The 27,397-nt window shown below is 40.1% G+C and overlaps 7 protein-coding genes across 7 annotated transcripts; 4 read left to right on the top strand and 3 right to left on the bottom strand.

Annotated features, from left to right (window-relative positions):
• Nucleotides 1–1,926: 1,926 nt before the first annotated feature.
• MELLADRAFT_60626 (uncharacterized protein) lies at nucleotides 1,927–3,288 on the bottom strand (the record flags this gene model as incomplete). Its single annotated transcript, XM_007406390.1, has 3 exons — nucleotides 1,927–2,180; nucleotides 2,254–3,078; nucleotides 3,153–3,288. The coding sequence occupies 3 exons, from the start codon at nucleotides 3,286–3,288 to the stop codon at nucleotides 1,927–1,929; spliced, it is 1,215 nt and encodes a 404-aa protein (XP_007406452.1).
• A 1,680-nt stretch (nucleotides 3,289–4,968) lies between these two features.
• On the top strand, nucleotides 4,969–9,642 carry MELLADRAFT_76966 (uncharacterized protein; the record flags this gene model as incomplete). The annotated part of the gene is made up of 10 exons (XM_007406528.1): nucleotides 4,969–5,104; nucleotides 5,179–6,003; nucleotides 6,077–6,335; nucleotides 6,498–6,502; nucleotides 6,769–7,310; nucleotides 7,376–8,819; nucleotides 8,914–9,017; nucleotides 9,101–9,223; nucleotides 9,332–9,463; nucleotides 9,532–9,642. 10 exons carry the CDS (start codon nucleotides 4,969–4,971, stop codon nucleotides 9,640–9,642), a joined length of 3,681 nt encoding a protein of 1,226 aa, XP_007406590.1.
• A 1,708-nt stretch (nucleotides 9,643–11,350) lies between these two features.
• Nucleotides 11,351–14,602, top strand: MELLADRAFT_71067 (putative Lipase, class 3; the record flags this gene model as incomplete). Its single annotated transcript, XM_007406529.1, has 11 exons — nucleotides 11,351–11,446; nucleotides 11,514–11,675; nucleotides 11,767–12,049; nucleotides 12,132–12,218; nucleotides 12,293–12,622; nucleotides 12,735–12,983; nucleotides 13,052–13,139; nucleotides 13,208–13,440; nucleotides 13,513–13,613; nucleotides 13,685–13,880; nucleotides 13,951–14,602. The coding sequence occupies 10 exons, from the start codon at nucleotides 11,523–11,525 to the stop codon at nucleotides 14,118–14,120; spliced, it is 1,890 nt and encodes a 629-aa protein (XP_007406591.1).
• A 2,828-nt stretch (nucleotides 14,603–17,430) lies between these two features.
• MELLADRAFT_103564 (uncharacterized protein) lies at nucleotides 17,431–18,899 on the top strand (the record flags this gene model as incomplete). The annotated part of the gene is made up of 3 exons (XM_007406530.1): nucleotides 17,431–17,706; nucleotides 18,157–18,215; nucleotides 18,323–18,899. 3 exons carry the CDS (start codon nucleotides 17,431–17,433, stop codon nucleotides 18,897–18,899), a joined length of 912 nt encoding a protein of 303 aa, XP_007406592.1.
• Nucleotides 18,900–20,740: 1,841 nt separating this feature from the next.
• On the bottom strand, nucleotides 20,741–23,916 carry MELLADRAFT_94532 (uncharacterized protein; the record flags this gene model as incomplete). The annotated part of the gene is made up of 12 exons (XM_007406389.1): nucleotides 20,741–20,761; nucleotides 20,851–20,907; nucleotides 21,125–21,155; nucleotides 21,220–21,257; nucleotides 21,326–21,367; nucleotides 21,450–21,528; nucleotides 21,658–21,666; nucleotides 22,114–22,186; nucleotides 22,350–22,430; nucleotides 22,614–22,621; nucleotides 22,955–23,003; nucleotides 23,877–23,916. The coding sequence occupies 12 exons, from the start codon at nucleotides 23,914–23,916 to the stop codon at nucleotides 20,741–20,743; spliced, it is 528 nt and encodes a 175-aa protein (XP_007406451.1).
• A 906-nt stretch (nucleotides 23,917–24,822) lies between these two features.
• Nucleotides 24,823–26,148, top strand: MELLADRAFT_94531 (uncharacterized protein; the record flags this gene model as incomplete). The annotated part of the gene is made up of 4 exons (XM_007406531.1): nucleotides 24,823–24,844; nucleotides 25,449–25,453; nucleotides 25,940–26,070; nucleotides 26,118–26,148. The coding sequence occupies 4 exons, from the start codon at nucleotides 24,823–24,825 to the stop codon at nucleotides 26,146–26,148; spliced, it is 189 nt and encodes a 62-aa protein (XP_007406593.1).
• A 441-nt stretch (nucleotides 26,149–26,589) lies between these two features.
• On the bottom strand, nucleotides 26,590–27,140 carry MELLADRAFT_94530 (uncharacterized protein; the record flags this gene model as incomplete). Its single annotated transcript, XM_007406388.1, has 3 exons — nucleotides 26,590–26,601; nucleotides 26,929–27,068; nucleotides 27,119–27,140. 3 exons carry the CDS (start codon nucleotides 27,138–27,140, stop codon nucleotides 26,590–26,592), a joined length of 174 nt encoding a protein of 57 aa, XP_007406450.1.
• Between the last annotated feature and the right edge of the window lie 257 nt (nucleotides 27,141–27,397).

Here is a 27,397-nt window from a genome sequence, read left to right as displayed (position 1 = left end):
CTACTTTATATGGACCCTGAGGAATCTCTACCTCAGCTCTCGTCCATTGAGTTCCTGTGGCGACTAGAGTGTTGAATCATCAGTTTTTGGGAAGCCTTGGTAGGCCTTGGTGGCTTAACTTGCTCCCGTGCACGGCAGGTTATCAGCCACTGCTCAATTAATTCTGAATACGATTTCTTGGATTATATTGCAGGCGCACTGACCCACTTGACTTCGCAAAAACCGCTGAAGCATCAAACTTAACTTATGGCTGCTGGCAAACTCATCCATATGCCCTGGCCAAAAAATCACCGGGGCAGAACCGCCTCACCGGGGTGAGAGAGAACCCGCAGAGGGGTTTCTCTTCCTTGGGACACAGGGTGGGTGTCTTGAAGAAAAAAAATCCCAATAAACCTTAGTTTGTTCAAGTTATAAGGAAATTTCAGATAGCAAGGTGCAAGTTCTGACTCACTCAAGAACTGTGATTCAGGGGAGATAGGTGATGGCATAAGCACACTTACCAATTATGTGGGCACTACATCTAGACGTGTTACCATATTCAAGATGAAAGAATCTTTCATCATGAATATGGTAGCATGAACAGTTTAACATGGCTCCAAGGAGAGCTCCAAGATGGTGAGGTCGGCAAGTTTTCAGCGCTCACGAAAACTCTTATCTACATACCCCGAGGTATTGATATTAATTCCTTCACTACGCAAAATATAAACTCCTGATATCAATCTTTCAGAGACATATGTGATCTCCTCATTCAGAACTCAGCATATGGAATTCCTAGATCTGATAGACTCATTATTTGCGTGTTCAAAAGTCTTGGTATACCAAAATTCTCCCGTTCGATCGAAATGTCCAAAAGCAACACTGAGGAAGTTTTAAAAAATGAAATTATATCCAAATGTTTGTATGAGAAAAAACCTCTGAATTCAGGGCATGATAGTGATCAGATGAAAGATTTGACACAAAGCAAGTCCAAGCAAGAATTAAGACAATGATTGAAACATAAGACAACAAAAAATGATAGGCAAGCAACGAGGAGAAGCTAAAATGTATAACCAACTATCCAGTGTTGGCGAATGATATTGTTTTTTCATCAGCTTTACTATTTTAGTCAACCTATCAGGGCTCTGATGGGGTCTTTTTGAAACCAAGTCGAGGTTTTTTTGAATCTGTTCCTACTACACCTCAACAAAGATCATGGTGGTCAGACTCCAGAGGAACAATCGAAGGCTTTTTCAAAAATCATACATTACACACAACATGTCACAACAAGTTACACCTGACCCAGTCCTCAATCACCTTTCTTTTCTTCTTCTGAAAGACGATGAGCTCGAGAGTGTTGTCATCAAGGAAAGATATCAGTACATAGTCAAAGTCAGATCTATTCATCAAAACGAGACTGATATGTATCAGTACAATTTTTTTTTCAAAAAGTATCGATTTTGCAAGTGATATCTCAAGCAAAGGAATGTGAGGATGTGAGAACACTTGTCCAAAGCAGACTCCGGAGAGAACTTCGATTGGCCCTATTGGTCTAACTCTGTTTCTATCTTTCAAAACATACGTGATCTCTTCAAGAAAAATGGACTCGAGAATCTGCTAGTCGATTCTTATCGTTCAACTCTGGATCTTACTAAAATGATTGCTCTCAAGAAAAATATTCACACCCAATTACACTAATGATGGTTCTTGCAACAACAATCAAATCGAACACCACATTCAAAAAGGTTAAATAACCCAGATTTTTTCAGATATGGTATGATAGTAAGTGGTACAATATGAAGTAAAAAGAAGCGTATGTAAGAGGTACAGAAAGAAAGCCGAGACCCAAGAACACAAAAAATGAGAAATCAAATATACAAGAACGAGGTATATAAATCAAAGGACATGAAAAACGACATTGAGAATTCCAAATATAAGACCAATTTTTGACTATCGTGACTCATGATTTTGTCCCATAAGCTTGACTTTTTTTGTAGGACTATTAGATGAATCGCCTGATCGAGGTCTTTTCATAGTAAAACCAGGAGAAGTGGAATCTGAATCATATCCTCCTGTGGGTCCAGGTTGAGCTTCTCGGTCGTCTCGAACGATACCAACAGGTGAAGCGGGTGCATACTCAACCCGCTCGTTACGAATGATATTGTGCTCCTCTTCATGAACTCGAGCCGGAAGCGGGATAAAATCTACAGGCCAAAAGGTTCGCACTGTCAGTGTGACTGCTCCAGTTGAAGACGAGGTGAGCTAAACATGACTAACCTCTCAAGGCATGATCATGATACATCAATGGGATATCGTGATCAAGTGGGTCCTCCACTAAGTTGCGGTCATCCACATCTGCATCGTACCTCGATGGTGAATCACACCTAGAGCAAAGTGATCGAGGGCTTGAAGTCCCGTTAGAGTCGTACATCGATGATGAACCAAACACAGAACAACCCGAAGAACTTGAAGCCTGCGAATCCCAGACATCCACATCTCCATGATACCTTGATACTGAATCAGACCCAGAAGAATCTGAATCAGAGCTTGAACTTGAAGGCTCCTCGTCGTAATCACATCTTGAATCACAAGAACCATTCGAATCAGAGCTTGAACTCTGAGAATCCGAGTCATCCACATTGACATCGCATCTTGAGTCACTGTAACCAATTGAATCGGAGGTTAAAGTCTGAGAGCCCGTATCACTTTGAGTGTCCAAGGGTGAAGTATCATCAGTCCCATCTTCGTGATCATCATGTTCTACTTCTTGATAAGCTAAGAATTCATCGGAGCCGTAGTACATGTCAATGGGTTGATATATTGGTGGATTGAAGTAGAAGATGGGATCGGGGATCTCAATGAATAGACGATTCCAGCTGTGTTGGGCGAGTATGGGTTGATTGGTTGTGGGAGTGAAGTTGAAGCGGCTTTGGTGATATACGTGTTGGATGGGTGGAGGATTGAAGGCAAAGATGGGAGACTCAGGTCGAATGTCTGGGATGTCTTGCGGGACAGGGAGTCTTTGAATAGCAGAAGCTCCTGGGATGGGTCGTACAAGATCCGTGTACTCTTTGTGATGTCTAGATGGAAGTGCAATAGAATCTAAAGGCCATGAAGGTCAGACCGACTGTTTGATCGTGCTCAGGTGAGGACAAGGTGAATTGAACCTGACTTACCTCTCAGAACAGGCTGACTACGCAAAGACGGTATATTATGAGTGACCCGACTTGCAGACATTGGCTCAAGAGTGTTGTTACGAAAGGGCAATGATGAAGAACGGGATAGGAAAGTTGGTGAAAATTGTGGATACATTTTGAATGAAGATCGTTGGATAGGATCAAAATCCGAGTTTGGTCTCTCCTGATATGAGCTAGAAAGGTATGATGGTAGCAGTAGGTGATTTGATGAAGGTAAGTTTGAGATGGGTCTTCCCTGATATGAGCTAGAAAGGCTTGATGGTTTCAGTAGGTGATAACTTGATTGGCAAATTTTTGATTGTAGTTTTGAAGAACGTGACGAGCGAGGTGTAAGCTAACTAAAGATACGTTGGCGTTAAGAAATGTTTGATGAGGATGATGATGTCAAAGATTATCATACCCTTCACGTAGGGCAAAAGTTAAAAGGAGAAAATTGCTTGCAAATCATCGGTCACGTCCTTATTTCTTTCTATTTAAAATTTTTCTTTCTCGTGAGTCCTGCCTTTGGAAACGTGTTGTAACGCATAAAAGAGGCTTCTCTACCTTTATTATGTTGTATCCCTCACTCATAGTTTTGGCTGACTTGATAGAAGCCTCATCCGTTGATTTCAAACAGACGCTCTCTTTTACACCCTTGCCTCCTTTGAATTTGTGCAATCTTGTGGCCAAACCTCAAAGAAGCGGGATTGATTCACAGTGCTGCTTTTCAATGATAGTACTTTGTTGATCCCGCCTCATGTTCCATTTCCTCAAACATCTCGTAAGCAACAGATGCACAATTATTTCCTCCTGACCAAACTTGTGCAGGTCTCATAATTTGCCATGGAGAATTCATGTCTTGATAGATGTGTAATGAGTTAAAAGCCTGATAGTCAAGCCATGACTGGCTACAAAGCGCTTACTGGCTCAAATCTAAGGCACAAGAGAATACAGCCTGAAGCCTGGCTCGTATGAGACATCAATTGCCATTTTTACTCCTGATTCACTCAAGAAGCGCGATTCAGGGCAGATGGGTGATGGAATATGACTGCTTACCAATCATGTGGGCCCTATTTTCAGTCTACAAAATTGTACCATATTCATGATGAAAGCTGCGCAGAATGTACTTAACATGGCTCCAACATGGCTAGGTCGACGAGCTTTGAGCGCTCACGAAGCCTGTCATCTCAATACCTCGAAGTATTGATATATATTGTCTTTTTCACTTCTCAATAGCAGGTCATAAGTTTAGAGACTCCAGTGTTGTAGTGTTTTGGTGTTGAGCTCTCCACTGATGAATCCAGCCCATCTGGGCCTCTCAAGAATCTTCTATTAAGTCAGACAAAACTATAAGTGAGGAATACAACATAACCAATGTAGAGAAGCCTCTTTTATGCGTTATACCGCATTTTAAAAGGCAGGACCACCGGCAGGACTCACGAGAAAGAAAAATTTTAAATAGAAAGAAATAAGGACGTGACCGATGATTTGCAAGCAATTTTCTCCTTTTAACTTTTGCCCTACGTGAAGGGTATGATAATCTTTGACATCATCATCCTCATCAAACATTTCTTAACGCCAACGTATCTTTAGTTAGCTTACACCTCGCTCGTCACGTTCTTCAAAACTACAATCAAAAATTTGCCAATCAAGTTATCACCTACTGAAACCATCAAGCCTTTCTAGCTCATATCAGGGAAGACCCATCTCAAACTTACCTTCATCAAATCACCTACTGCTACCATCATACCTTTCTAGCTCATATCAGGAGAGACCAAACTCGGATTTTGATCCTATCCAACGATCTTCATTCAAAATGTATCCACAATTTTCACCAACTTTCCTATCCCGTTCTTCATCATTGCCCTTTCGTAACAACACTCTTGAGCCAATGTCTGCAAGTCGGGTCACTCATAATATACCGTCTTTGCGTAGTCAGCCTGTTCTGAGAGGTAAGTCAGGTTCAATTCACCTTGTCCTCACCTGAGCACGATCAAACAGTCGGTCTGACCTTCATGGCCTTTAGATTCTATTGCACTTCCATCTAGACATCACAAAGAGTACACGGATCTTGTACGACCCATCCCAGGAGCTTCTGCTATTCAAAGACTCCCTGTCCCGCAAGACATCCCAGACATTCGACCTGAGTCTCCCATCTTTGCCTTCAATCCTCCACCCATCCAACACGTATATCACCAAAGCCGCTTCAACTTCACTCCCACAACCAATCAACCCATACTCGCCCAACACAGCTGGAATCGTCTATTCATTGAGATCCCCGATCCCATCTTCTACTTCAATCCACCAATATATCAACCCATTGACATGTACTACGGCTCCGATGAATTCTTAGCTTATCAAGAAGTAGAACATGATGATCACGAAGATGGGACTGATGATACTTCACCCTTGGACACTCAAAGTGATACGGGCTCTCAGACTTTAACCTCCGATTCAATTGGTTACAGTGACTCAAGATGCGATGTCAATGTGGATGACTCGGATTCTCAGAGTTCAAGCTCTGATTCGAATGGTTCTTGTGATTCAAGATGTGATTACGACGAGGAGCCTTCAAGTTCAAGCTCTGATTCAGATTCTTCTGGGTCTGATTCAGTATCAAGGTATCATGGAGATGTGGATGTCTGGGATTCGCAGGCTTCAAGTTCTTCGGGTTGTTCTGTGTTTGGTTCATCATCGATGTACGACTCTAACGGGACTTCAAGCCCTCGATCACTTTGCTCTAGGTGTGATTCACCATCGAGGTACGATGCAGATGTGGATGACCGCAACTTAGTGGAGGACCCACTTGATCACGATATCCCATTGATGTATCATGATCATGCCTTGAGAGGTTAGTCATGTTTAGCTCACCTCGTCTTCAACTGGAGCAGTCACACTGACAGTGCGAACCTTTTGGCCTGTAGATTTTATCCCGCTTCCGGCTCGAGTTCATGAAGAGGAGCACAATATCATTCGTAACGAGCGGGTTGAGTATGCACCCGCTTCACCTGTTGGTATCGTTCGAGACGACCGAGAAGCTCAACCTGGACCCACAGGAGGATATGATTCAGATTCCACTTCTCCTGGTTTTACTATGAAAAGACCTCGATCAGGCGATTCATCTAATAGTCCTACAAAAAAAGTCAAGCTTATGGGACAAAATCATGAGAAAATGGATGGAAGGTGATGGGTGTAAGTGGTTGTGACATGTTGTGTGTAATTCTACAATTTTTTCAAATTCCTCCACTTGATTTGACTCGCTTCGAATGTTCTTCGCCATCACACCAACTATCAACTATCAACTATCAACCTCATTCAAACAATATCGAACTCAAAATGACACAGGATGAGTAAGTTATAATCCGATCCTCTCTATCATCTTTCATGTTTATCCACAAAGGCGGCAAATTTCAATAAATAGCTGACCGACCGTTCTTTTATTCTTCCTGATGACTTTTTAGTCCCTCACTCAAGCCTCGACCACCTTCTCGAATACGTACCACAGCCACGACCAGCAACTCACGAACGAATCGTCAGTTTCAATTCCAACTCAATTTGACACGAAACATTTCTGATCATAGTTGCATATGAACGCGTTGAATGTGTTGTTTTCCAGCTCCCAGCTCTTCTTCATCTCGCGCTACCCGGCTAACCATTGGATCATCAACAAACCCTAAACCAGCAAGACCTAGCTCTCGTGTTCTCTTATCCCCACCTAGTTCGACCCCACGTTCACCTATCAAAACCACTTCAACTACACCTGCCAAAACTCCACAACGTACTTCAGGTCGACCATTATGGAACAGCGGGAAAGCAAATTGCGGTCTAAGTCTCAATTTAACAAAACCTACACCAACTAGAGCGAGCACACGAACAGCATTGCCGAGATCGAGAGGGGAAGAAGCAAGTGATATGTCATTTGCGAATACCACTTTTGTTAGTGCAGCTAGTGGATTTGATGAAAACAGAAGACCGGTTTCTCCCTCTAAATCACCTTTGAAAGGATCGCATCCATCAATACTGGCTGGTTTAGGGTTTGGAAGAATGGCGGGTAGTAAGACTCCTACTCATGAAGCCAAGAGTCTCGCATCACCAACCAAAGTGGGATTCAGTGATCGGACTATCGCTGGTTATGACCCTCAGAAAGAACCAATCAAAGTAAGCTCTCGTTTTGTTCAAGGACTTATAAGTGATCCTCATTTAAGTGAATTCTTCATCTTTAGGCTTTTCTACGTATCCGACCTCCTCATGCGTCTTCGACAGCAAGATCACCATATATTGAGATTCTCAACGATACAGAAGTTTTACTCACCCCACCTACTCAAAGTTCTGCAACGACTTTCAGTTCTCATGATTCAAGTGCAAAGTACAAATTTACACGTGTTTATGGTCCCGAAGCAAGTCAAGAAGAATTCTTTCAGGGTACTACATTACCACTCGTTGGTGACTTGCTCGAGGGTAAAAGTAGTTTGTGTTTTGCATATGGGGTAACAGCTTCAGGTAAAACTTATACCGTTCAAGGTGGACTTGATACTTCTCGTGATGGTACTTCAATGGATCCTGGACTCTTACCAAGAACGATGGACGTATTATTCAATTCGATTGGAAATCAACAAACTGAAATGAGAGTTAGACCTGCAAGACTTACTGCGGTAGAAATCGCACCACTGATACCTGATCAACCTACATTTATTCAACGTTGTAGTTTATCAAATGCACAACTTGAAACAGCTACTCAATCCATCTTGAAAGACGAAACGGTTTTACCTATCGATCCTAATTCTGAGTATGGTATATGGATCTCTTATGCAGAAGTTTATAATGAAAAAGTTTATGATTTACTTGATTCACATTCATCACTTTTGACCTCATCATCATCTGGTACTACATTTCAATCATTAACCGCCAATATAACAGAACAAGTTAAAAACGTGACTCAAATGTTACATAATAAAGCTTCTAGTTCAGGTGGAGTGATCAAAAGAAAGGCATTGATACTTAAACATGATAAACCAAATGGAAATAAATATATACATGGTTTAACTGAAATGAGAGTCAAGAGTACAGAAGAAGCTAAATTATTATTGAGACATGGTCAAATAAATAGATCAGTTTTTTCAACTTTAGCAAATCGAACCAGTTCACGTAGTCATGGGATCTTTACAATCAAAGTTTTAAGAATTTCAAAACATGTTAATGGAAATGAGAATATTTTATCACATTCCCAAGTTTCGAGACTTTCAATTGTAGACTTAGCTGGATCTGAAAGAACAAGAAATACACAAACTACAGGAGAAAGATTAAAAGAAGCAGGTAATATCAATAAATCTTTAATGGTTTTAGGACAATGTATGGAAACTTTGAGAAAAAATCAAGACTTTATACATCATTCACGTAAACAATCTATCGTACCATTTCGTCATAGTAAACTTACCGAACTATTTCAAAGTTTTTTTACGGGTGAAGGTAAAACGGTGATGATTGTAAATGTAAATCCATTTGATACTGGATTTGAAGAAAATTCTCATGTGATGAAGTTTTCGGCTGTTGCAAGTGAAGTTTCAACTATAAAAGAAGGTCGAAATTTTTTACATCCTGAACTTTTGAAGCCTATTGTTGGAAAAGTTGGTGAAGATGACGTGATTAAAGAATGTAGTCTTGTCATTGGTAAGTTTTTTTTTGACAAACTTGTTTCTTGTATTGATTTGAAAAAAAGGAATATAAGAAATGTATTGATAGATTGTTATCGTTTGCGTATTAGAAGATGAAGATGAAGATACTGAAGAGATTGAAACTGAGAATAGTGCAGAAGATGATGGATTCGTAAATCATTTATTAGATCAATTATCAATTATGAAAGTCAAGGTAATCATTTATCCTTTTCAATATTCTGAATCACAAAATGATTTTTCCCTGTTCTGATACGGTTTTTTGATATTTTGTTATAGCTTGTCGAAGCTGAAATTCGCGCTGCTATGATTGAAGCTGAAGTTAGAGAAGAAGTGATGCAAGAGTATAAAGAAAGAATGATGGAAATGGAAGAGATGTTTTTGAAAAATATGGCACTTGACGTAAGTCTTCATTCTAATAGCTATAGTCCTTTGAAATCTAGATTAGTTTTCAGTGATTGATTTTTTTGAATCTGTATCTGAATTTGAATTGGGTTTTGGTTTTTTTAGGCTCAAGAAGCTGAATTGAAAACTGATAGAAAAATTGATATTTTTAATCGAGCTACACAACATCAACATAATGAAGAAGATGAAGAAGAAGACGAGGAAGAAGATGAAGAAGAAGAATCTTTTGATGAAAAGGTTTGTACTAATCATTTCAAAAAAAAATGTCTTTCTTGTACTTATCTTAGGGTATTTTTGTTTTATAGCTTGAAGATATAGATTATGGCGAAGGAGAAGAAGAAGAAGGACCAGAAAGTCCTACACCCAAGAAAGTTGTAGAAAACGAAGAAGAAAAGAACGATGAACCTAGAAGGTAAAAGATTTTTCCTTTTTTGGTTTGATTGTTTGATAAAAAAAATTGGCTTTGGAGTAGGTATTTGATGATGGGTTCTTTGGGTTGTTTTTCTATAGGAAATTACGAAGTCGGGTTATATGAGAAATGTCTGTTTGTTCAACTTGTTTTATGAAGATTCCTATTATGTATGATTTGATCAAGTTTACTTGGATGTTGGTTTGAAATTTTAAACGATTAGTAGTTTTAAGTTTGATTTGAGATGTAGATTTCTAAAGTGTTTTTGAGTCATGTGGAGTTCTTTGATTGTTGGACGATTTTGAGGAAAGTTGAAGGTTGCTTGATGTACAACAATTATTTTTGGTTGAGAATCTTTGGATTTGTTTGTAGTCATTTTCATCTTTTACAATTTCTTTATAAAGCTTTATCTTAAATCTTTTAGCATACCAAAGTAATCCACATCAAGGTTACAAGTCCAAAAGGTACAAACTTCATCAAAATGAAAATAATCCATTTGCAACGTTGTTGGTGTTGTGTGACTTATGGAGTTGCAATGTTACAATTTGCGAGGCCAGCAAGGCCAAGAGTAAAAAAGAAATTCCGGATACGGGAATCGAACCCGTCTCTGCCGCGTGAGAGGCGGCCATACTAGCCGATATACGAACCCGGACGACGAGCGGGTACCTGCGCCGCCTCTTATATACCGGGGTAGCTCCCCTATCGGTCGGATCTTTCGGCATCGTACCTTTTACTTCTCTTCCAATACTGAGGTCGCTTGTTGAACCCGATTCAGGGATGCATCTGGAAACCTTTCATTAGCATCACATCAAAATTGAAACCTAGAATGACTTTGAAGAACATCAGCAAAGTGACGGTCTTGATTGAAGTATTTGCAAGAGGTTGTCTGTGTATACGCGACTTCACGACGTGAACCTCACGCACCTCCTTGTGAGTTAAACCTGATTATGGCTGGTTGGATATAGGAATTTAGTTCGACTGAAATTCACACTTTAGCTAGAGTGTCTCGATTGCTCTCCACTCCCCCTGTCGAACCACGAAGTAGCTTTCATTATTCGGCAGGCTTCCGAGGATTCTCGCCTTTTAAGGGCTAAGCGCACGATGCCATTCCGGGGTGGTTGTCGCTGGCTCCGCGCATCCTCAAAGTCGAACGGATACGAGGGCTCATACTAATTGATGGATGTGAATCAAAAAATATCATCAATGTCATTGCGCTAAATTCATCATGCCGTCATTGGGATTGCTAACGTTGTGGCAAGGTGTGAAATTTGGCTTGGTCGAAATGATCGGTTGGATGTTGCTGTGAAATTGGAATCTAGTAATATCCTTCAAATAGTGAGCACGCCCGCTGTCCGTATCAACTTGGTGCTGATGAAGTACACGGATCCCCCCAAAGTGTAGGCTATCGCTTCTGAAAGCAGGAGAATGCGCAACAAGGACAAGTGATTGCTGGGTTTGATCAAACTTCAGATGTGCAATTAATCGGTAACGGCTCGAGTATTGTCGAAGCTTTCTGAGGACAACGTTGATGATTCGAAAGAGGTCTCTATGAAATACGGCGAGCGCGTTGGTACGTTCCTTGGAACGCGCCGCCTATACACATGCTCCACGCCATATATGGTTATCCGTTATTGACAATCACGTTGCTGTGAGCGGTGAGCGGCAAGCGGTATATAATGACCTATTTGATTGCTCCCCTGGTCCCGCATCTCTTCAATAGTCCACCAGTGCAGTAGTCTCATCTTTCAGGACTCGCTAAATAAATTCTTTGATTCCTAGATTCAGGCATTCAAACCTCTTACATCTTATCAGTTAAGCAACAACAGATGATTGTCGTTTACGCAGAATATAGTAGCTGATTTTATACAATTCTTATAGCCTTGCAAGATGAGAACTCTACCTGTGACACTATCCTCAGATATCAGTAAACGACATAGAGTGACCCTTCCACGAAAAAATTGTCCCTACTTGTATCATGACTCCAAGGAGTGGGAAGACGTTGCCAAAGGTGGAGAAGAAGAAAAGAATTATTATCTTCAAGTGAGTATTTCAAATCCTGTCTTGATAACTTGCATTGGTAGTAAAAAGGAGAGCATGATGATGAAACTTTTGTTTCATTTTGATTTTTTAGATCTATAATCACTTATCACCTTTACAGCGAACAATCTTGACCCAACATGCAGCAGATATTAAGAGCTACTCAGATGATCGGAAATCGATTGTTTCTAAAATCAAGGCCACTCAAACTTATCGTCTCGTCTCGTCTTCGTTCAAGATGCTCTTCCGTAGCTTCCTTATGATTTGTGGTAACCCCTTGTCTTTCTTCACCCGTCCATTCAATACTATGTACATGATCCTGTACTTTGGGGTCATCTATTCCGCGTTGTTTGTGTTGAACATCGTTTTCCTTGCGGGTCAGTCCGTCTTCCTTTCGATCTTTGACATTCCAGTGTATTTCTTTCATCCTTGATTACTAAGAGATCCACTATCCAATAGCACACGTTTTGGGCGTTGGAAAGGTCTTGAGTTACCTCGGGGGCAAGTACGGAGGTGGTTGGACTATCATCAATTGGGTCGACATCAGTACGTCCATATTACTCCAAAAAGCTCTGCGGCCAACAAGGACATGAGCTGACTTCAAGCTTGACTCTATTTAGACTTGTTTGACTCCAAGAAACATATTTTTGATAACGCCTTACCTGCTTTGGGAAGTGACCTAGACGAGCACCTACTTAAAGTCGAAGAACATCCTGAGATTGTCAAAGCACTGTCTAGCAAATCTCTCGAGTTCAATGTTGACATCGCTAGAGCAATCCTTCTAATGTGCTCAATCGTGTATGAGCGTGATACGGACTTTGTTCAAAAAGCTGCTCATGCCAGTGTCTCGAAGACTCAACCTGATGAAAGCGTGTTGTTTTTGATCAAGAGCGAGGAACGCATGCTTCAAGTCGCTGATGAGTGGGGAATCGGCTTTGTTTCGGTTGCGGGTAAGTCCAAAAGCTTGATTATGTCTATTAGCTCAGAGACTGATCAATCACACTGTTTTGCTCCTTGTCAATCCCTTTTTTATATCTGAAATCGTCTTTTGACGGTATCAAGATTTTCAAAAGTTGTCGGGTCCATTTGCTGGATGTTTCTATTCTTATGAACATATCGGGCAATACGACAATCCTTACATAGTTTTGGTGATGAAAGGAACCAGTCCAACTGATTTCACTGAATGGATTCAAGATTGTGAATGCAAACTCGAATCAGCCGGTGACTTCCTTGCTACCGGTATGGCTCATGAAGGTTTCTACGACTCGCTTTTTCCATCCAAGAGCTTCTGCCATCAAGTTCTTCCTTACTGTAAGCATTGAGGTCCTGAGATTCAATCACCTTGAACGCATTCTTACGACCATCCTTTGGATCAATAGTCCGCATGATTGAGATGGTCAAAACTATTGCAGCGGAGGCATTTAAACATACTGGCAAGAAGTGTAACCTTTTTGTAGGAGGACACTCGTGAGGTTTATTGGCTGAGAAATTCTTCGTCGAGTTAATATGCTGATTCTTTATCTTTGTTCCGAAAGTCTGGGAGCTGGAATCGCATCTTTACTATATGCTAGACTGCTTGAATCTCCAGAAGATTTGGGAGACCAGATCGTCTTGCGAGACGCTTACACTTTTGGTACACCTCGAACTTGTGATGCGAGATTAGCTTCAAGAGTCGATTACAACTTGAACAAACCTATCAATCGGGGTCGGCAGATGTGGCGTGTCTGCAATCGTTCCCGCTCTCCCATCATTGGTGATTGCGTAACGCGTGAGCCTCAATCACTTATGGTATAAGGTCTAGATCATCAAATGACTTTCTTCTCTTTGATCTTGTATAAAGGTGTTCCTCCCGGCATTGCCTCTAATAGAGGCGTCCGCGGTGCGATTCAAAACGGAAGCTATTTCTCATACTCAACAATTGGTATCCAAGTAGACTTGAAGGTCAGAAATTCACTTTGCGCAGTACACTGAGATCTCTGGGAATGCTAACACATTGGAATATGTATCACCAGCCTTTCCAATCGGCTCCATTTTACTCGATCATGGAGATCCCAGCTGGTCACTGCGTGAATGTATGCAAACTTAGCAATGAAGCTGAGATCGAGTTTGCTCGCAACCAAGAGATGTCACAGATTGGCTTCCCTCAAGATATTGTTCAAATCAGTATGGAGCTTGTTGGATTATTCCTTCCGTTTTTACATGATCATTGTGAGGCTAAATTTCACTTCTGTCTTTATTGCCCGTACATTGGCTGACTATATACACCCTGTCACACTAGTCCCGGCAAGCTACATGGACGCCTTGAACAAAATGCAGGCAATGATCGGTTCACAATCCAATATTAACAAACAACAAGAATTGAAGGAGAAAGAATCGAAGCTCAATGAAAGTACTCATATGTTAAGAGATGCAGTTCAAAACAATCGCCTCGCTTTACACTCGATTTGACATCATCAATACTTTGAAGGTTAGATTCTTTTTCTCATTTGTAGCATCTCACATTTTTTTCACAGTACTACAAAAAGTGTGCGATGTCCTATCAATCGCAATTCAAAAAAGTACACCACATCCTTTTCGTTTTCATTTCTTCAATCAATTGTGTTTCAAAATTACATCCTGGCATTTGTTCCATTTGTATTTGAGTTCAATTTGAACAAAAGCGATCTAATGTCGCACAAACACACGTTTTTTCTAATCACCTGCTGCAATTCTTTGTCATTCCATCTTCGCTCATGTTTTGCTACACCTGATATATTATGTTGATTGACTTGTCCTCAAGTTTATTGTACACATTTCTGTTGAATGCATGTCTTCCATTTCGATTCACATCCATGCCGAAGCTCACTAAGAGATCAGCTTTAATAAATGTCCCCCACCAATGGATGCACTATGTCAAATGCGAAACAAGTCGGGTTTTGCTTTTGAAGTGAGTACTAAGATTTTTGGGTTTGTGCACATTCATCAGCCATTTACTCCTAGGATTACATAAGTCCACTTGCTCCGCTCTACCCAGCGGCCAGCGCATTCATTCCTTCTCAAAGCTGCTGGCACTACAACATAAAGTGATTTTCACGTGAGAAAAGTGATCACATCTAGAGCAAGAAATGATTGAAAATGCACAGAATCTGCATTATTCTGCATTATTCTGTATTAAGTCACCAATTTCAATCATCCAATGCATTAAATGTAATAATTTTTTCTGTGGGAAAATTGCTTTATGCTGGTAGTCCGGGATTTTGACACTGTTTTTGGGCAGAGAAGCTCCAATTAACAAGCCCTCTTATGTACTTTTTCCAACTTTTCTGCTTCCCCTGTCCACAAAATGTTTGAGAAATTTGACATCTTGTTCTCCATATCTTTCTACAGATCTTGGTACCTAACCTGTGGTTCAAGCTGAAAGGAGTGCTCTGGTTCTGTGACATAAAATGGTATTTTGTATGCCTCCAATGAAATTTGAAGGCTTGCCCAGAAAGCTTAGGCTGGCTCCCATTTCAAGAGGATGTAATTTTGAACTCTGACTGAAATAGCCAACATCCCACTGATCTTCATACCAACCGTTCCCATATAGGTCATAGTATTGCACATTTCACTTCTCATTCTCTTTGTTATTGTGTACATTTACCTTGTCCCAAAACCTCATGTCTTGTCAAACCTACCTCAGGCTCTAGAAGAGCCATCACTGTATAAAAAGCTATTGTTTTGTGTATTGCTGGTGTTTGCTCACTCATACATTATTGCTCTTTATCTGGCCAACTTTCAACAGGTGCTTATTGTTCTTCATCACTCGTTAGTGACTTCATAGATGCCGCAGTGCTCTTATTCATCATGAATTTGCAATTCCTATCAGGTCTGTATGTTCTTTATGCCTTTTCCCCTATAATGTTGCTGCCCATGGGAATTCAATATGTAACTTTCACCCCTGAGTACTAAACCAGAGTACCAATGGGTGATGTAGTATAATAAAAACCTAAACAGCAATTACAACTCAAGGCAGAGTTTCATGAGTCAAGTTACATATTATTTAGCATATGTCACATGTGCAGAACTTACATGAAAGAATGTGAACATACACAACTTTGATGCAAACCAAAGCTACATATACTTCACAGTTGTAACACATATGTAACAAGTCAAATGTACTTATAACCCAATAGTAACTGTGTTACTGTAATTAACCTAACCATAGAACCACAATTTGTGTGCACTTGTAGTCAAAGATATCCAAGGTTGAGACTATATAAACCCTGAAATTCTACCCATTTTCAGGAGAATCACATTATCACATCATTATTCAACAACTACACAACTTTACTTTTAGGATCGCACTATTTGGCAACCGGTTTGGAATCCTCCATGCCCGGTTTCATGGGCCAAATTTGGCCGCAGCCGCAGCAATTTGACAAACCGGGCACAAGAATTGAATTTCGGGCTCACACAACACCTAGCCGGACATCAATTTCATGAAACCGGGCTATGCTTGCACGATTCCTGCAACCTTTAACGATATCGCTCAATGCTGGGCCTGGCGCTGGCACCTGTTGATGGCATGACACCACTCACCCAATTTGGACAACCTCACTGCCTCACTCTCGAACTCGACACATTGGAAACGTTTCAAGAACCACAACCGTGCACATGCCAAAGATGGTAAGCTCCATTCTCCTGTTCACTCGTGTTGCTCCTCTCTTACTTTCTTGCCTCCGAGCTGACCAACATTCCTTCTCTAGGTGTTTGTTACCATCTCCTTCATTGGTATTACTTCTGATAATCCCTTTATTGTCCGTTTCGAACTGTGCATCGAAGTTCCCCTTATTTGGATTCGCACGCTGAACTGAGGCATCCGCAGCCAACTGTCTGCTTGCTCGGAGCTTCTCCAAACGCTTGGATTGATCAGAACTCAATTCAGGAAGTGAGATAGGTCTCAATTTGGCTGGATTGTCCAGCAATCGGGGACTTACACCGTATAGTAGTTCAAATGGTGACCATCTGGTCACCGTGCTCTTGTTGATTCAACAAGAAAATAGAGCCTCTGATAGAAATTCGGGCCAACAAGATGGGTCTTTTGAGGTGTTAGCTTTGAACAACACGTTTTCTAAGATACCATTGAAATGTTCGTTCTTGCCGTTTGTTCTAGGAATCCAACAAAAACAGGTCAAACCCGAAATGAACTTGAGACAAGTTATGTGAGAGTAACATCTGATCTATCCAGAGCCAACCAAAATTGGGATGTGAAAGTTGAAAAAAGCGGTTTGCCCGGTTTGATTTGAAATCAGAGCGGGCGACAAAAGTTTTTGAAATTTTGAAACCCGGGCATCGAATTCCAAACCGGTCGCCAAATAGTGTGATCCTTTTCAAAAACTTTTTATCTTTTAGTCATTTTTCTCTAGTCCTCCTTTTCTTTTATTTACCTCCAGATATGTTTCACTGTTTTCTTAAACACTCCCCCACTCTCTCCTTATTTTTCTCTTTCCCATCAAAGTCCAATTCACTAAAAAAATGATAAAAAGTCAACGACGATATTAGAGACCTGAATGATAAAAAGAGACCAGAAAATAAAAAGAGACCTAGAAAAGAGAAAGAGACGTGAATCATACAAAAAAAACATACAGAGACATGAACTAAAGAGACCTGAACTAGAAAGAGACCTGTGCTGGAAGAGACCTTAATTGAAAAGAGACATAAAAAAAAAGACAAGAGACTTACCAATGATTCGTTTTTAATATTATTTGTGTGATTGATAGGTGTGATTGTCAAAGATATGCCAGAACCGACTCAAATCAAGATAACCCACCAAAAGTGGATGCATAATATCAAAACAGCCGCGACCAACGCAAACACTCCTTTGTATAAAATGATGCTGGAAGGCTATGCCGATTGGTGTCGTGATGAAAATACCCCTGTTAGAAAAATTTTATTATGTGATTTGAATATTGAAGTTCCTGCAGTACAAGTTGTCAAAAAAATCATTGAGAAAACAACGGAATCATCAACCTCAAAGAATACATACAATACAACAATGATGGAAGGCGAAGACGTTGGACACACCATGACTAACCTCTCCGATTACTTTGCAAAATTGATGATTAATAAAACATCTCATGTACCAGTATCAATCTTCGATCCAAAATGGTTGATTCAGGATTCTTCTTATATGAGAACAAAAAGAACAAAATCAACTTCATGCTCATCTGATACTGTAACTTATAATGGATACCCAGTCTTAAACGAATTTCGACTTAGTTTTGCAGAATGGACAGTTCGATATGATTTAATGGTGAAATATCAGGCCATGAAGTATGATATCTTGGAAGGACAAAAGAATTCACCTATTGCACCACGCATTTTAGCTCATAAAGAAAATGTTCTACAAATCAAGATTGATTGTGATGGGAAGTGGACCCCTGCGATGCGTTATGATGTAGCGCATAGAAGAAATGTTTGGGAAAACCGTTTACCAAATGGATCTATGGCGGATGTTGGAAAGCTAAACAAGAAATTAGCGGAACAATCAGAAAAAGACGCAAAGAACTATGGAGACTATAAGTAAGAAATGACTTTCCTAGATCAAAAAAAAAAGAGGTCTAGATAGCCTAAAGAGATACAGAATCCTGATGACTTGTAATGTTTTTTTTCCTGGTTGAATTTGACAGTTATATGGATAATCCATTCGTTATCGGGGGACCTTACCAGAACATGAACCCTCTTGACGGGAAAATCAACCCATCCTGGGATACGATGGGTACCACAATTGATAATAACGCAGAGTTACTAACTGGTCGAGGTCTGATGGTTTGGGGAAACCACTCAGTTAGCGCTTTTCAACCGGAAACATCAGTAGTAAATACGAACCAAAGACCAAGTAGATACCTTGGGAACAAATTTGATCCACTTTATCATGAAAAGAAGAAGACAAGACATCAGCCTTACCCTAATAACAACACTCAATTTTATCACGATACCAGTAATCAACACCATAATCAGACTTACTATCAAAATTCATCTAACCATTACCAAAATCCCAACGATTATCACCACAATCAGCCAAACACCTTTTATCAACCCAGAGGTGGTCAATTCAGTGGAAATAGAGGTGGAGGCAATGGAGGTGGTAGAGGTGGTGGTAGAGGTAGAGGCCGCCCAGGAATAGGACCAAACAGCTTTCAGAAACTGTTAATTGAACCTGTGGCGAGCCCAGAAGTGACAACTCCAGGACCTTCCGGTTCCTAGTTAGTTTTTCCTTTTTTTGTTTTACCCCCTTAAAAGATCTCCTGCCTACCTATTCAATATTTAGAAGTAAAAAGAAGTTGTTAAAAAAAAAAAAACCCAAAAAGTTTGCTTACCAAACAAATACTGTTGTTGTGTGCGCAAAAAATGGTTACTGATATATCTTGTTATTGAATCTCCTTTTTCCATCCTTTGTTTCAAATCTTTGAATGAAACGCAATAAAGCAATGTTCCCCATTGTCCTATTGATCCACAGAGGGAGAGCAAGGTTCGACTTGAGCAACCAGCAGAAATGTCAGAAATTTACGTATTAAATGAGCCCGAAATGTTGAAGAATTGGCCCAAAGAAGTCAAAAACAAAATGAATATAGAAAAGTGGAGGCTTCTGTTAGACGAGTGCAACTTGTCAGAAAAGTGGAAAAAGGTGTGGTTGGGACTTACAAAAGGATTCCATCAAGGTATTCCACCTCACAAATTAGGAGGAAGGAAATGGTTTACACCAGATAATCATAGGTCAGCTTGGGCGGTTCAAGGGAAAATCTTGAATAATTTATTTAAAGAGAGGAAGCAAGGAAGAATACTTGGACCTTTTACCCACGACGAAGTTTACCAAAGATGGGGATTTTTCCGCTCAAACCCCATGGGCAGCGTAGTGAACAATGATGGATCCCTAAGGATGATAAACAATCTATCTTATACTAGAAATAAAAATGTACACCCAAGTCAGAAGAGGAAGAAGAACATCATTGAAGAAGATCACGGTTCAGAAGACAAAGATGAATTATATTCAGATGGAACTTACAGGTTACTTAAAACATTGAATTACGATAATGAAGAACAAGATATACCGTCCTTAAATTCGTTTGTAGATAAGGCAGACTTTGAGACAACGTGGAGTGACTTTAAAGTGGTGGAAAGTTATTTCAAAACTTTACCTGGGATAGTTTTGCTATTAGCAATCATTGACTGGCAAAAAGCGTATTGACAAGGTGCAACTCACATATCGCAATGGAAATTTCTCACCATCAAGGATTTCAAAGGAAATGTTTGGATTGATACGAGAATACCTTTTGGTGGTGTGGCAGGTTGCGGTACGTTCGGTTGGCTGGCAGACGCCTGGAGAGATATTATACAATCAACATTCAAAGTCAAAGCCATCTTTAGATGGGTAGATGATAATTTATTCATCAAATGCAAAGGAGATAATTTAGAGATGACAGACATACTTCAACTTTCTAAGGAAATGGGAGTCCAATCAAATAGCGAGAAATTCTCAGATTGGAAAGAAGAGCAAAAATATTTGGGTTTTATCTGGAATGGAAGAGATAGAACAGTTAGACTTCCAGCAGAAAAATTAGACAAACGGGTGAAAGGAATAGAGAACTTACTAGCTAAAGGAAAGAAATGTAGTAAAAAGGAAATCGAACAACTTACTGGGCAATTGAGTCATTTGACATCCATCCTACCCAACATGAAAGCATATTTGTGGAACCTGTATAGATTCGATAAATCCTGGTACAATCATAAGGCTCTGAGGGATCTCCCAGAAGGAGCATGAACGGAGTTGCAAGATTGGCTGGATGCTTTGAAGAGTTTTGACAGAATGCAGATAGTAACCGATCTAGAACCGGAGGAAATTACGTGGGTGGGCGACACAAGCACCGGTTACGGGATCGGAGTTTCGATTGGTGATAGGTGGTCTCAATTTGAGCTAGTGCAGGATTGGAAATCACATGGAATTTCACAAGGATGTCAACAACGTGACATTGCCTGGTTGGAGACTGTTGCGGTTCGCTTGGGCTTACATATGATTGAGACCCTTATACCCACCTCGAATCGTCGTTTCATAGTCTATTCCGCCAATACTACAACAGAAGCTGTAATCAACAAGAGAAAATCAAAACATAAATTAGTAAACGACGAATGGAAGCTCATACAAAAGAAACTTAAACACCTTGATTGTGACATTGCGGTTAAACGGGTGACCTCTGGAGATAACGACGCAGATCAACTTTCAAGAGGGATCAAAGAAAAAGGGAGTGAGCAGTTAGAAGTCGTGATCGAGATATCAGCTGATCTAAAGGGTTTACTCACAAGATCATAATGAACGATGAAAGAAAGATCAAAACGTTTTTGAAAAATAGAGAAAAGTGAGTTAAAAAAATAATAATAATAATAAGAAAGAAGCGAACATACCTTCTGAACAATTAGGCAGCTATGATGCTAACTTTCCCTTCCTTCTTTCCCTTCGTTCTATAACTGGAAATCGTTCAATGTGGGTGGTAGTGATATTGATTGGAAAACGAGTCATTTGAAAACACACTTATTGTGTGGAAGTTGGACACAATCAACCTTAGAGAACTATAGCTCAGCAATGTCAAAATTGGAAAAATTTGGTGAAACACATCAAATAGAACGTGAAGACTTACTACCTTTAAGTCAAGACCTGTTATGGGATTTCGCAGTGTGGGCTGGAAGGCAATATAACATTAATTTAGAAGATAGAGAGATTTTAGAACACCTACACGCAACTCATAAAGTAACAGCCGGAACCTTGCTGAAATACATAACTGGCATCAGATCGTGGCATCTATTCCACGATCTTCCATTCCCCCCCGAAAATGATAAAACCCTGAAATTGTTAATAAAAGCGTCAAGTGTAGCGGATGTCAAGGCGAAAGGGAACTCAGAAAGGAAGAAAAAGCCCGTGCAGTTAAGGCATTTAGTGGAGTTGGCGAAAGAGTTGTCAAAAGGTACTCACATCGAAAGACTAGCATTGACGGTCGCTTTAGTGGCCTTCTGGGGGATGGCAAGATTAGGTGAATTGGTGACGGATGATACAACAAAGCAAACAGTTAGAAGCATGGACCTGATTTACAATCCTGGGAAAACTTACATAGAAATAGCAATATATAACGCGAAGACCGCTAAACCAGGTGAAATCCAGTGGTTACGACTTCAAAGGCTCGATTCCTTATTATGCCCGGTAGCAGCACTAGAGCAATTATTCGACGAATTGTTTGGAACGATAAACAACCGCTGGAAGAAATACGTTTGTTTAGGAAGATGGCAGTTGAAAGCCTATCAGGTTTATCTGAGGAAATATTCTGATGAAGAAATTAAGGACGCATTGTACATTTGGGGTATTACGAAGGTAAAGAGAGATGAGTAACCGTAGGAATGAGCGGTATATGTCAAAAACATTAGTAGTACTTACTGTGAGGTGCTTGTAGGTGTTGATGGAAATTGATTGTGAAACGAGTTCATCCTTTTGTTTGTGTTATTGTTTTCTGAATGAGTTGAAGTGTGGAGATATCCTTTTGTTTGCGTTATTGTTTTTCTAGATAAGCCGAAGTGTGGAGGTAGTGAATTTCTTAGCCTGTCAAAGATGAGGTTCATTAGACTTTTGGGAGGGGAGTGAGTAGAAAGGGCAGTAGGACTCTCAGTCCGTACCGAGGTGGCTCTCCGCAGGCTCCGGACGATAAGTCCTGAGAGATGGGAGCAGAGAGCCTACTCGGCCCCAAGACCTACGGCCTGACGGCCCCCCCCAAAACACGCGAAATATGTTATTAACATGTTATAATGTATTTAGCCTAAAAGTCTCATGGCTGAAGTAGAATTTTTGTGTGCAATGCTAATGATACATTTAGAGAAACAATTGGAAATTGAAAAAGCATTAAAACTAATTTGAAATAAAAAATAAAGAAACTAGATTACGAATCTGACTTTAAATGGAATGTTACAGGTGCCCAAAGGCACGACGGTACCTGTATAATTCCACGAAAAGTCAAATGGATGAGGATAGGATAGGTAAGAACCCGGTACAGGAAAACTTTTGGTACCGGGCAGAAAAAGTATATTGCATACCAACCCCCAACGCTTTTTCCAGAGTAAGAAATATATTCATCTTTCTTACTCTTCACTTTCTTACAAACATTATCCTAAAAATCATCTCATCCAACCTTTCCTCTTCCTCGCGACAAAAAGCAAGAGGTAACAATCCTAGTAATCTTTTCTTCTTTTAATTTCAAATAATTTCTTTTGTCCATCCCACCCACCCCTGCACCCTGCCGCGCAGAGAGCCTACTCGGCCCCAAGACCTACGGCCTGACGGCCCCCCCCAAAACACGCGAAATACGTTATTAACATGTTATAATGTATTTAGCCTAAAAGTCTCATGGCTGAAGTAGAATTTTTGTGCGCAATGCTAATGATACATTGAGAGAAACAATTGGAAATTGAAAAAGCATTAAAACTAATTTGAAATAAAAAATAAAGAAACTAGATTACGAATCTGACTTTAAATGGATTTGCTTCAGAACCGCAAGATATATGGATGTTTGAAAATTTCAAAATACTGTCTTCAAAATCATGGGCCAAATTTCAGGTATTGTCACAGGTGGGCTTTTGATGATTTCCAACCTTTATTGTTATTACATGTACCAATACCTGTATGTAAAATACAAAAAATACTCATCATGACACTCCAAGACCTAGAAACAAGATACATATTTTTTGGATTTTTTGCTCTCTTCCTGGTGTCTCAGGATTTTTCTACATCATTACTTTTCTTTTCCGTCCAGTAAGGATCATATTTTTTGTAGGCTGTTGCTATTTGCAGCCCGTAGAAAAACCATGTAGGCGCTGGGCAAATTACGCCTACATGCGGGTTTGCCACAAAAAAGCGCCTACATCATAAATGTAGGCGCTGAAAGCTTTTTAAAATGACACCTACAGCACCGTGTCCGTATCCGTGTAGGAATATCTTGGCTGGACTCCTTGGAAAAGGTCTGTCCAAGGATTTGCCTCCAATCCAATGATGCCTCAGATTTCTTGACCCAAGGTATCTGGGTTAGCAGTGTTGAATTATACGCAGACTGTGGAGTTGAGGATAACAAAGAAGACATTGATGAGTATGGTTTGGTGTGAAGATGAGGACAGGTTGGTGTGAAGTATGTGGTTATTGGTTCCCTTTTTCACTATTTGGGAATAGGTCACATGTGACCCCAGTTTTTATCATTTTTTATGTCTGTGTTTATACTAGGGTGTTTCAAGAAGAGAACCGCGAGCCACATGGTCGCCGAGTTGCGGTCAGTCTTTTTAGGGTTGCTCAATCCTTAAAAAGCTTGATTGCAAAGTAACAAATGCTCTAAACTTAAGTTTTACAGCTTTGTAAATTCAGGAACACTGTCCCAATTTTTTTTTTGGCCTTGTTTTCTTTCACGTTTTCTTGTGTTTTTGTGCAGACTTTTTGTTAATGAAAGAGGAAGACCTTGAAAAAAAATACAAGAAAAAAAGGTCCTTTCCTGACCAAAAATCGTTGAAATCCAGGAACAAAACAGACAAAGAATGGAAGGAATTTTTTTTTGGCTCAATTGTCCCTGTCTTTTGAAAATTCAGGGACAGGATTTAAAACTTTTAAGGCCGATTACGAGATTGCAAAACCGTGAACCACCTCTAAAGGTGGTTCACGACCTGAAAATTTTACTTAAAATTTCTGGATCCCAAACAAAATGTAAATTATAAAAAAGGGCTGTAAAAGCACTTCTTGAACCACCCTACTGTGTCATTGTTAATCTATATAAATCTTCTTCCTCTTGACTACTCAGTTTCTTTTCCTCATCAAACAGAAACTGTAAGTGTCTCCACTTGTTCTATATTATGAATCATTGTTTTTAATGATTACTCTTTACAACAATACCTTTTTTGCTAGATTAATAACTATTTTTACCCACATTTGTCTCATCAAATATTTGCCTGCAATCTTTGTTACTTTACACCCAGGTCTATTTTATTTTTAGTTGTGTTTCAAAGCACCTATGTGGCTTGTGCCATTTAACTTACCTGTTCCTGATTACCCCAGGGTCCACTTCATTAAACAGCTACACCATCAAATCTTTTGGAGCAAAAGTCTTTTTAACTTCTCATGCCAACCAGACTACAACATTGTCAGCAATCTCATCAACTCATACCATCACCAACACCAATCAACCTTACATTACCCATGTAATGTTCAATCACCGCTCTGTTAACAAAGCCAGGTACATAGCTTCTTTGGAGCATGGTTGGCATTTCTGGACACCTCTCATGCTAGTCCATTTCATGGACTGGGACCTTGACTGAATTTTTTATGGCACTCAAGCAGCTCCTGGTGAATATGCCAGCAAAGCTCTCAAAGTTGACTACCTTAAACATTGTAAGAAAGCTGCCGGTTTTCTCTCAATGAAGTTAAGTCCTGGGAACCATCCTCTAGTCATTAATGCTACTAACATTAAGGATCTCAAAGACATCTGGGATTCCTACTTTCAGTTGTACACTTCCACCAAGGCAAGTACAGCCGTTAAAGGATTAAACGGCAGAATTCTTTGTCTGTGTGATGCACCCGAAGTAAAATCTGAGAGCCCAAAACTAGATTAAACCTGGTTTTGGACACAATTCAACAATGTCTTGCGGGAGACCTGTCACTTTTGATCGGATTTAACAGGTTTTATACTTTTGTATTAAATCTCGGTGCGACACAGATTTGTATTTTTATGCCTTTTATATATTTAGTAGCTGTAATTGTTCTTATATCATTCAAAATTTCTTCAATCTTCAATGCTCCAAGAACTCAATATTAGACTCTTTCCTCACTGAGTATTGCTGAATTACTCATGGAATGACTGAGGTCTTAGTCAAAATTGACAATGATATTAGTATCCTGGCTCATATGCTACTTTTTAAACCCTCACCTTGTTATCATTCTACTCTTGATATGTTAGTGCATACTTCCAAAACTGCTGATTCTCTTCTCACTCTTAATCATGTCTTTGAATATTTACACCTGCACTTCTCTATACAACTTCAGGGTTTCCAGATTGTGGCACATTGGGGATGCTCTAAGAGCATACATAATGGTACACCTATTGTGCGGGGTCTTGCACATTTAGGGGATCAAAACACAAAAAAGTGCTTCATCAGCTGTTGCAAAGTACAAGGTGGGGTATTGAGAGTCTCCAGATATGGAGGCCGTAGGGGCTCTTGACATCACATGCACTCATCAGAAGCACAGAACACACATTGAAAAATTTGACTCCAATAATGAGTCCAATCCACTCAACATCAGGGGAAAAGCATATGTGGTGTTGAACCAAGGTTTTTTAACCCAAGCACATGTGGATTTGAGTGCTACATTGTGCACACACTTGTCTTCCAACCCCCACATCTGAAAATCAAGGTCAGCAGTCCAATTGTGACCCCTCAAGATGAGTGACCCATTGCCAATGCTCTGAGAGCACTTATTAGAGCATCTATAGTGGTTACCCAATTGTACAAGCTTGAAAGTAGACCCTCATTCCTGGTTTTGGGTGTAGGGGGCAAAAAAACACTGAGTGCACAGAGTAGACCTAAGAATGGGGGGCAAAACTTAGTTGAGTGAATGAAATATTCTTGAAAGAAGATATCAGAGGTGTGATACAGGTGTTTTCTCAAAATTGGGTTGTACAAGGTTGTGTAATTGCCATGTGAAGTGATTGCACGTGATATCAAGGGCCCACATAGACCTTGCAGATGTGGAGGGCCCGTGTCAATATCTGGAGGCTCTCAAGGTCTCACCCCCAGTTGTGCAAGGTCCATTGCAGTTTTTTTTGATATTTCACCCCCTACATCCTTGAGAGCCCGCACAATTGGGTGAGCGCTGCGGATGCTCTTAATCCTAGGAGCTTCTCTACCAAAAATCAGTGTTGAAATTCCGCACTACCAGCATAAAGCAATTTTCCCTCAGGAAAGATGATCACATTTAATGCATTGGATGATTGAAATTGCCAACTTCAGAGTGCGGATCTGATACAGAGTCAATGCAGCTTCAATGCAGATTCAATGCATTTTCAATCATTACTTGCTCTAATTGTAATCACTTTTCTCACGAGAAAATCGGTTTATGTTGGTAGTACCGGCAGCTTTGAGACAGAGTGAATGCGCTGGCCGCTCAGTAGAGTGGAGCGAGTCCACTTATGTAACTCTAGGAGTGAATGGTTGATGAGTCTGCACAAACCCAAAATTCCTGGAACCCACTTGAAAAGCCATATCCATCTTGCTTTGCGTTTGACATAAAGTTGAACCCCCATTGCAATGGTGCATCCAGTGGTGGCCGACGTTGATTAGAGCTGATCTCATTGTGGGCTTCGGCATGGACTTGAATCGAAATGGGAGACATGCGTTCAACAGAAATTGGTATGACAGACTTGAGGACAAGTCAATCAACATAAAATATCAGGCGTAGAAAAAAATGGGCGAAGATGGAATGACAAACATTTGTAACAGGTGATTACAAAAAAGTGTCTTTATGCAACATTAAATCGCTTTTGATCGAGTTGAATTCAAGTACATATGGAACAGATGCCAGAAATGTGTTTTGAAACATAATCAGTTGAAGACATGAAAATAAACAGGATCTGATGTACTTTTTTTGCAGTACGATTGATAGGACATCACACATTTTTTGTAGTACTGTGAGAAAAAAA

The sequence above is a fragment of the Melampsora larici-populina genome (assembly GCF_000204055.1).
Source record: "Melampsora larici-populina 98AG31 unplaced genomic scaffold MELLAscaffold_6, whole genome shotgun sequence".
NCBI classification, from domain to species: Eukaryota; Fungi; Basidiomycota; class Pucciniomycetes; order Pucciniales; family Melampsoraceae; genus Melampsora; species Melampsora laricis-populina.
This window is presented reverse-complemented; position numbering and strand designations above follow the sequence as displayed.